The 9,991-nt window shown below is 42.3% G+C and overlaps 1 protein-coding gene across 1 annotated transcript in view; it reads right to left on the minus strand.

The window, feature by feature from the left end:
• Positions 1 to 4,675: 4,675 nt before the first annotated feature.
• LOC113804572 (uncharacterized) overlaps positions 4,676 to 9,991 on the minus strand; it is a gene marked incomplete in the record, with an annotated part of 80,998 nt that continues 75,682 nt past the window's right edge. The window contains 5 exon segments of the mRNA XM_070126884.1: positions 4,676 to 7,699; positions 8,187 to 8,401; positions 8,677 to 8,924; positions 9,207 to 9,606; positions 9,733 to 9,951. Coding sequence (XP_069982985.1) covers positions 7,497 to 7,699; positions 8,187 to 8,401; positions 8,677 to 8,924; positions 9,207 to 9,606; positions 9,733 to 9,951 — 1,285 coding nt within the window.

Here is a 9,991-nt window from a genome sequence, read left to right on the forward strand (position 1 = left end):
AGGCAATGGGAAATGACGAATAAAACACCGCCTTACAATAATGTCTTTATTATTGTGTTTCCAACAAAAATTTAACATTGTTAATATAAAATATACAAAATAAGTAGACATTAATAACAATGGTAATTATGGAAGGAAGAAACTCTAAGTAAAGATATGTATCCTTGATATGGCAGCAAAACACACGTAAGACATCCCTAACGTCTATTATTTAATGACTAATAAAATTACAATACAAAAATGAATAATTATTGCTTGTGCTTTACTTGAATATTTTTAATGTTTTACCTCTAGGTGCAGTTTTGAAAAAACTTTCCTGGAATTGCTATCTAGAAAACCACAAAAGGCATAATAATGAAACGACTCTTTCTCTATTCGACTGATCATGCTCTTATCAAAATATAAATTAGCCTAACGAAAATTTAATAATCACAAGAAAAAAAACTGCACAGCTATAATTAATTGGAATGTTTTGGAATGCCAACATTTACTAGAAAATTCCAGACCGCGATAGTACAGAAAGGTACCGTGAGTTTTATTTTCCCTCTGATACACCTGTAATTCCTTCTAAGGGAGTGGGGGAGGTATTTTTACAATGTATGCATCTCTTAAAAATAATGATAATAAAAAAGAGAGAGAACGAATAACAATTTGGCTTTGGAGTAGTATGGCAAGCATTTATTGAACTCTCGTGTTTATTAAAAATTAACATTGGATATAAAAAGCATAACTCTAGTAGGCGTCTACCTTATCAAATACAAAAAAAGGATGTGTAAGGCAAACTTTGTGCACAAAATATCTCGAGGGGGAAATTTATACATACATTTTTCCTCTTACAAAACATTTCCACTAACCAACATGCTTGGCACTCGGGTCTAGCTATATGGCACCAAATTATTACAAAGAAAGACGGACGTGAAAAAAACCCCAAAGAAAATGGGAAATTCTTGTTCCAGGGTGAACAGAGATTATTCAATGTATAGATTGCATCTCCGGATATGGTTATATTTAGCACACTGTAATAATAAAAAAAAAAAAAACAGAGAGAGAGAAAAAAAAACAAGTATGCATAAGGCGCTACAGACATATCTGTAAGTATGTATATTAAAAAATCTTGTGCCTCTTTAAATAAACTATTCATTACTTAAAAAAAATAATCTATATTAAGCTTCTTACAAAAAGGATATCAATGGAAAATGGAGATTATTATGATTTTTAATATACGGGAGGGATATACTTTTGTGAAGTGATATCAATATTGTGCTTATTGATATAATTTGCATAGTGAAACCCTTGGCAGGTCAGACATCAACTTTGTCATCCTGTTATGTATATACAAGAAAGAAAGATTATAAACTTAAATCCAAATTAATTTGTACAAAGACTCGACTGATTGAAGAAAGAAAGTATAGACGATAATGATAATTAAAAAAGCTATGCATTTGTCAGAAGAGGCATGTATCTATGGCTTGACCTCCCATTAGCCATAAAGAATTATTGAAATGTGACGTGTATTTATGAACCTCCGTGAAAGAGGGAAAAAAGTGAGAGTGAAAGTGAGAGGAAGGGAGAGAGGAAGGGAGGAAGGGAGAGAGGAAGGGAGGAAGGGAGGAAGGGAGAGAGGAAGGGAGGAAGGGAGGAAGGGAGGAAGGGAGGGAGGGAGGGAGGGAGGGAGAAAGGAAGGAAGGAAAGAAGAAAGGAAGGAGGGAAGGGAGGAAGGGAGGAAGGGAGGGAGGGAGGGAGGGAGGGAGGGAGAGAGAGAGAGAGAGAGAGAGAGAGAGAGAGAGAGAGAGAGAGAGAGAGAGAGAGAGAGAGAGAGAGAGAGAGAGAGAGAGAGAGAGAGAGAGAGAGAGAGAGAGAGAGAGAGAGAAATATAAAAAAAGATATTCACAAGAATGTACCAAAAGTGCCAAAAAGTAAAGAGCATTAAGCTGGTCACCCCCTTGCTTAGGTTCATAAATCCGAGTCACATTTTCAAAATCCATATAAAGGGATTAGAGAACATGTTTCATTCTTCTTCTGTATCATCTGCTGATAGGGAATAGCCTCTATATATATTAATTAAGCTTCTAGTACATTACACTGAGTAGAAAAAATCACAATTGCATAAAGGACAAGCTGTCATACGATACCTACACACATTCATTATGACAGTCATTCGCTTTGACATTCACCAGAACTATTCTACAGTATATGGAATGATAAAAGTTTTTTCCTTATTTCAATATATAGATGACACACATGAAGATTCTCCAGATTTTTTTTCATGGCAACTAATTGCTCATTAAATTTGATAACATTTACCCAACCAAACCATCAGTGGTAGTTGGGAACGAAAATAAAAGAAAGATAACAATAACTTAATAAAACATAACATTTTGCCTTATTCACGGATGGCAAAACTAGAAAACAAGAATAAATAAGAGCAAATTTGCTATAGTCATAGCTACCATTAACATAAAATAAATAGCTGCTTGAGTGGAGAGTTGCCGTGTTTCTTGAACGTTCTCAAAAAGTATTCCAAAAAAAATATTATAAGAAAAAAAAAATCACATTTCAAATGGATAAAAATAAAAGAAAACACTGAAAGACAAAACACACCAACAACTTATACACAAAACGTTTTGATCCTACATACATTTTTTTTGTTTTGGCAGAACGTTTAATCTATTTTCTTTTCCTTAAAAAAGAGAGAATTACTTACGCACTTATTCATTCATTTTTGTAACCCTGCCAGATACTCCACATATATGGCACCTACGAGACAAACAATCACCTTGTGTAGATTGTTTACACAGCTCTATCACTCATATTCTGGAAGCTTCGTGTATAACTGATATGCAGAGACGAGGAGGAGATTCCAACTAGAGATAAAATTATCCTTAGGGAATATATTTTTTTTTCTTCTTCATATTACGAAGACATGCACGTTAAAGATTTCGAAAAAGAAAAAAGATTTGTTTCTTTTTTTCTTTACAAGAAAGAAAAAAATGACAAGATGTGTTCATTCTATCTCACAGCTTCCATCTGACGACAGAAACGAGAAAGAAAAAGAGAGAAAATCTATATATATGTATATCTAGATATGTAAACATTCTATATCCTAATTTTAAAGAAATGTACAAATCCTTAACTTCATTTTTTTTTCTCTTTTCTCTTGCAGTATTCAAAGTAAAACCACATTATCATTTAATAATTACGAATCACCATACAAGTACAGTAAAAAAAGCTGTATACACAGAATCCAGCCAGAGTGCAAAGTATCTATTCTAATGGGTGGACTTTCGACCTTAATTAAAAAAAGGGATCTCGCTAAGTCTCACTAAGTCGCCGAGACAAAGATAGCTCTTCTCGTGGGCGGCAACTTGGCAGGAAGGATCGGCGGCGCCCGAGCGAGGCAGTAATACTTGGCGAACTCGTGTGTGTTGAATTATTGTTCTCTTCTCGAAAGGAGGAGGTTTCTCGAAGCGGGGTGGGTGGGGTGGGGGGTGGAGGGTGGAGGGTGAGAGATGGAGAGTGAGGGTGAGGTTGAGGGTGAGGTTGAGAGGTGGAGGGTGAGGGTTGGGGGGTGAGGGTGAGGGTGAGGGTGGGTGGGGGGTGGAGGGTGAGGGTGAGGGTGGAGGGTGAGGGTTGGGGTGTACTTGGCGAACTCGTGTGTGGTGAATTATTGTTCTCTTCTCGAAAGGAGGAGGTTTCTCGAAGCGGGGTGGGTGGGGTGGGGGGTGAGGGGTGGAGGGTGAGGGGTGGGGGGTGGAGGGTGAGGGTGGGTGGGGTGGAGGGTGAGGGTGGATGGTGGAGGGTGAGAGGTGGAGGGTGAGGGTTGGGGGGTACTTGGCGAACTCGTGTGTGTTGAATTATTGTTCTCTTCTCGAAAGGAGGAGGTTTCTCGAAGCGGGGTGGGTGGGGTGGGGGGGGTGAGGTTGAGAGGTGGAGGGTGAGGGTGGAGGGTGAGGGTGAGGTTGAGAGGTGGAGGGTGAGGGGTGGGGGTGGAGGGTGAGGGTTGGGGGTGGAGGGTGAGGGTAAGGGTGAGAGTTGGGGATGGAAGGATGAGGGTGAGAGTTGGGAATAAAGGGTGAGAGTGAGAGTTGGGGATGGGGGGTGAGAGGTGGAAGGAGAGGGTGAGAGTTGGGGATGGTGGGTGAAGGCTGGAGATGATGAGGGGATGACGCGGGTGGTGGTGGTTTGAAGAGGGGATAAAGAGGGAGATGAAGAGGAGATGGATGAATGGGAAGGACTCGGATGAAGTGAAGGGTGAGCGTTGGAGGGTGGGGGTGGGGAGTGGAGGAGGGTGGGAGGAGTGGGGGGGTGGATGGGGTGGAGGGTGGAGGGAGAGGGTGGGTGGGAGGAGTGGGGGTGGTGGAAGAGGGTGGGTGGAGGGTGGAGGGAGAGGGTGGGAGGAGTGGGGGGTGGACAAAGGGTGGGAGGAGGAGGAGGAGGAGGAGGAGGAGGAGGAGGAGGAGGAGGAGGAGGAGGAGGAGGAGGAGAAGGAGAAGGGAGTGGAAAAAAAATCAGGTCTCACGTAATGCATTTTCTTGAATACTGAGGAACTTGGAGTGACATGGACAAGCTATCAATATTATTAACGTTTCATACTTCATTTTTTCTTATTTATTTCTTAGCGACAAACCCCCTTTTTCCCACAAGCGTGATATCAGGAATGCTAGTGAAGATCACCTTTTTGGGCAAATACAAACTTTTTATTTATTTGTTACTCGTTAACGATATGCATAGAAAACGTGACTGATAATGATGAAAAATAAACCATTTTTTTTTTATCAGGTCATTTGTGGTTGATATGTGTAAAGTTATAAATGTGACTTTTTTTCCATTTCAAATAAACAAATATACTTATTTTCAAGCCGTTATACATGTTTCTTTAGTTCCAACTACGGTAATCGTATATTTTTATATGAAAATTACACAAAAAAAGATAATGATATATAATAATGTTGATAAAAATAGTATGGAAGTAATAACGATTATAATGGCAAGAGTCATAATGATGATAATATTGCTAATATAATAATAATGATAACAATAATAAGTAGTAATAGTAATAATAATAATGATGATAATACTGAGGAGCTTGATTAATGACAATAAGAGTAATAATGATACTAATGAAAACAATAATAAACACAATAATAACAAAAGCAATAATGATGATGATAATAACAATAATAATAATAATAATAATAATAATAATAATAATAATAGTAATCACAACAATGATAATCATAATAATGAAAAAAAATCTTACTCTACTATCAATTTGTTTCAACAGGAAAAAAAAACATTGGCATCACACAACCCTTTCCATTACTCTAGCCCGTCAGCTTATATCTTTTTTTTTTTTCAAGAGAGCATATCAGTGAAAATAAGCTTGTATTAAAATCATTCCTATGCGTTATGGACACTGGGTAAACATGAGCAGAAGCTATGGGAAGGTGTCTATACATTAATTAATATCGACGTTTTAGAGAAAAACAAAAACTTGAAAAAAATGCATATGCAAATTAATTTCTTTTACCATGCGTTTTGTTCCGGTTGTTCCAAATGGCTATGAGTAACCCAAATGAAGAAAAATATCTGTACATATATATATGGAAAATGAGACTGAGTAAAAGGGATAGTGAAAAAAAAATCGAAGAGCTATTTTCGAAGTGAAAAAAAATATATATAATTGAAGAGGGATTTTCGAAGCCGTGTAAATGAGAAATACGAAGAAATTGCATATCAGAAATAAATAATCAGCAACACAATCACACAAAAAATAAGTTGTCTTCTTACTCTCGTAAAAACTACTGACACGTTAAAATAAAAGCTTAAACTTACTTCATATTTGGCACAAGGAAATCAATTCAGCTTTTGGCCACTGATCATGTGTTTAAATTAAATTCATATAGATTCTGCAATAAATGTAAAGCACACAAAAATATACAGCACTCTGTTGTCATCAGGAGTCCGTGAAAGACGATCTTTTCGTAATAAAAAGAGGACGACTCTGCAAAATTATATAAAAAGTATAACATTCTGAGAAAAATGTATTCAAACACAATACATCAACTACAACTTACCTAAAACTAGGTAACAATCAGTGCTTGTAACAACATGATATGGTTTAATTCATAAGGTTGATATGGCCACTCTGATATTCTGTTTGGAGAAAGATATGCAATGTGATATCTCTTTGACATGGCACAAAGTACACTAGCTTTGCATTCTTGCTTTCTTAAGTCGATCGGACATTGCATGCCAGGGTTTTCATTTTCATTTTCTCGCTCGTTATATCTATTATTGAAGATGTGTGAATTATAAATCATCATCATCTTACCATAAAATGGAAAAAATATATGTTGGGAGCTTATTTCCTTTCGTATTTGGTACTTATTAAAACTGGAATGAGCAGCTACGAGTGAAAGCTGCTGTTTCTGAGAGCTGGAAGAAAGAAGAGGATTTAACTGGGTGTGGATACTGACGAAAGCTGCAGCCGACAGAGGGACAACCACCTCTAGGAAACAATGCTTGTGGATTGCGTAAACAAACAGCTTTGTAATGCCGGGTAAGAACTGTGTTTTCTCTTTCCCTTCCAAGGAGGTGAAAGGACAAACTTTTCTTCCTTTCTTTTTCTTCTTCCACTTCTTGCTTATGCCCTCTTTCTCTCTGATCAATAGTCGCTTTTTTCCCAAATATTTACTCTACCGAAAAGGAATGTGTCTCTCTTGTCACCTAGTCTACTCTACCTAAAAAAAATATCACACAGTCCCATGCAGGTGAAAACCGGTGTAAAATCTACAAAAGGGAATCAATCGATACACAAAACAAAATGGCATAACAACGTTACGTTAGCACTAGCTTAAATATCATTATAGGTATACCAGCAATAAGTTTCATTATGCTGTGCTTCGGTAGCAATAAAAAGCTTATTGTTTAGTATCGGTGCGACTCCTTTTCCTGTGGCGGACGAAGAAGGAGGTCGCACTGGAATATGTTTTACACAGATCCTACAATCCTACACATTTGTAGAGCAGACCTACTACTGTAGCTTTGAGCACAAGGAATGATATGGCAATATACTTTGTCGATTAACGGTTCCTGTTATGGGCGCCTAATTTGCATAATCCTAAGATTAGAAAAAAAAGATCTTTGTGATATGTTGCCAATAATTGGAATCCAATAGAAAGTCTTAGGAATTTGAAGCAATAGCTATCTTTTATCAGGATTATAGCTATCTCTTTTTCCTTTCCTTTGTCCGAACCAGCATCAGAGACAAGATCCTTCCGTTCAGATTTACCCCAAAGAAAAAGACGAAAGAAGCACCAAGGAATGGCTTGCTGGGGAGGGACGCGTCGACACGGCCGGCCGGCTGCTTCCCTCGTTCTCCTTCCGAAGATAAATATCACATGTATATTTCCTTGGTCGTCACTCATCACATGAAGGGATAAATAGAAAAGTGGTCAAGTGAGCCCTGGACACAAGAGCTACGCGTTACTACTTCACACGGTCACGGCGGCGGCGGCAGCGGCGGCGGCGGCGGCCTTGGCGCGGGTGTTCATCTGACTGCGCTTCGACAACTGCGCCGCCGTGATGTTGTTGTTGTCCAGCTTCTCTCGCCCTTCCTCGGCGTCGAAGCTGTCCGATAACTTCTCGTTGGCTTCTAGACTGATCTCGCTATCTGGAGTGTGTGAACGACTTTTGCCTGGGGAAAGAGAGACGGGGGACTATTAAATCTCTTCTCCTTTCTCGAAAAGGGAGTCGGGTGCTACAATGGTCTCACTCGCTCTTCATTAACCCATGAAATACCGTCAGAATCAACTCTTAAGGAATGAATTCACTACCCTATTTCCATCGTTATTCCTTCACATTTCTTAAACAGAGTAAGGCAAGAATGCTAAGAACTTCACCTCCAGGCCTTTGCTGGTCCAGGAGGGAGGGTAGACACCGTGCCAAGAAAAGAATCAAATCTACGAACTCTACATTCCTCCTCAGTGACCGTTTCTAGAAAAAAGGGGACGAACTCTCTCCTAGAACGTTCTCACAGACTCACAAAATCACACCAAACCAAAAAAAACAACAAAACAAAACATAAAAAACTATCCCTATAATACAAAATGAAAATGGTAAACAGATGCAAGAACTATGTAAACAAAACAACACCAAAAAGCCGCGAATGTCCGCCTCGTTACCTTGCGCGTGGTGAGCCTCCTCCTCCTTGACGACGCCGGCCTCGGAGACGACCACGTCGGCGCCCTCGTCGTGGCCCTCGACCTCCGCGCCCGCCTTGCCCGTGAGGCCGTTCGAGCCCGCGATCACGGCCGCGATGTCGCAGTGCTTGGCGCCCTTCTTGCCCAGGGCCACGATGGCATTGGCAGCTCTGGAAGGTGGCGTGGTTAGGATCGGGCTAGGAAGAGACATTGCGGCGTGTAAAAATGTGATGCGCTTGCTCGTGCGTGGGGGAATTGCGTTAGGGCGAGCTGTCTGAATGCTACGTATACTAAGTACTAGAATACTGTGCATATATACAGAACTTCACGCTCATCGGGCATTAGAATCATATCAAACTAGTGGATCCTATGCATATTTCACAGTATATCATAAATCACGTGTATATCATCCAACAGAATCCCATAAATGTCAAGACATCGCTGACAACGTGCATGACAGGCGACTTATTACCTGTAGGACTTGTTCACTTCCTTCTGCATGTCCACGTCGTACTTGTGGTACTTCTCGTACATGCTGATGATGAGGTCCCGCTCCTCCTCCGAGTACTCCTCGAGCGACGGGTGGAAGCGCTTGGCGTGCTTCACATACGTGTTCTTTCTCGGGCCGTCGTAGGACTTGAAGGTGGTGAAGCACAGCATGCAGATGCTCATGTTGGTCCGGGTGTCGTAGTCGACCAGGAGCTGCCTCCGCCATTCTTCCTGGAAGCCACAAAGAGAGAGAAAAGATGAAGTCCCACACTGACTGCGTCTAAGAATAAAAGATCGGAAAAAGTGATTTCATTTTGTTCAACAAGAAGTGAAAGGGATAAATTCACTGCGGTTTATTCGAGAAAAGGTACAATTTCTCTTCGTCTAACGAATTTGAGATCTAATACTTCGTGTTGCATTCTCTGGCGAACATCTCTGCGTCTTCGTCTCTACATCGTCTAATCTGAACGACTTTGAGGCGAATGGACGCTCTGACTGGACGCGGCCGCCTACCTTGAAGGTTCTCATATTGATGGTCACTCTTTGCGCGCTCGTCGTGTTGGCCTCCCCGCCGCTGCCTCCGTCGGCCACCTGGCGCAGGATGCTGTGGAAGTACGGCGTCACCTTCTCCTCGCCCGCGTCCGACGGCGGCGTGACCGACGGCGCCGACGACGACCCGTTGATGGCGCTGGAGGGAGCGGTTGGCGTGCCGCACGCGGACGAGGACGAGTTGGGTTCGTCCGCGGCGCCGCAGGTGAGCTGAGATGATGGAGGGATGCTGTTAGCGGGCGTGGGCGTGGGCGTTCTCGCCTGCGGATGGGGCATGACGCTGAGGTCGCTGGGCGTCTCGGGGGCGCTCTGCGTGTCGCTCTCGTCGCTGTTCACGGCCGGGTCCTCCAGGGCGCCGGCGTCGCTGCGAGGGGGGGGGGGAGGGAGGGTTAGTGGAGGGTTGTACCTGTGATCGTTCAGCAAGACACTTAAACCAGACTCCTAAGAGGTTAGCAACGATACTCCGCCTGACGACGAGCAGGCCACTTACCTCGGGACGTCGAATTTCTCGGCCTTGACTGGCGATGGCTTCGTGGCGAGGGTCTCGATTTCTTGCACGTCGTCGGCTTGCTCTTGCTGCTCGTCCTGCTGCTGCGGCGGTTGCAAGCACGTGGGCACGTGTTCTGCATGAGGTATGACTTCTGTGGAATGCGGGTTCTGCGCGGGCACGGCTGCGTGCGGCGGGGGGTGGGCGCCGCCGCCGCCGCCGCCGGGGGGAACGGTGAGGTTGAGGAGGGGGATGTGGAAGG

The sequence above is a fragment of the Penaeus vannamei genome, chromosome 11 (assembly GCF_042767895.1).
Source record: "Penaeus vannamei isolate JL-2024 chromosome 11, ASM4276789v1, whole genome shotgun sequence".
In the NCBI taxonomy this organism is placed as follows: Eukaryota; Metazoa; Arthropoda; class Malacostraca; order Decapoda; family Penaeidae; genus Penaeus; species Penaeus vannamei.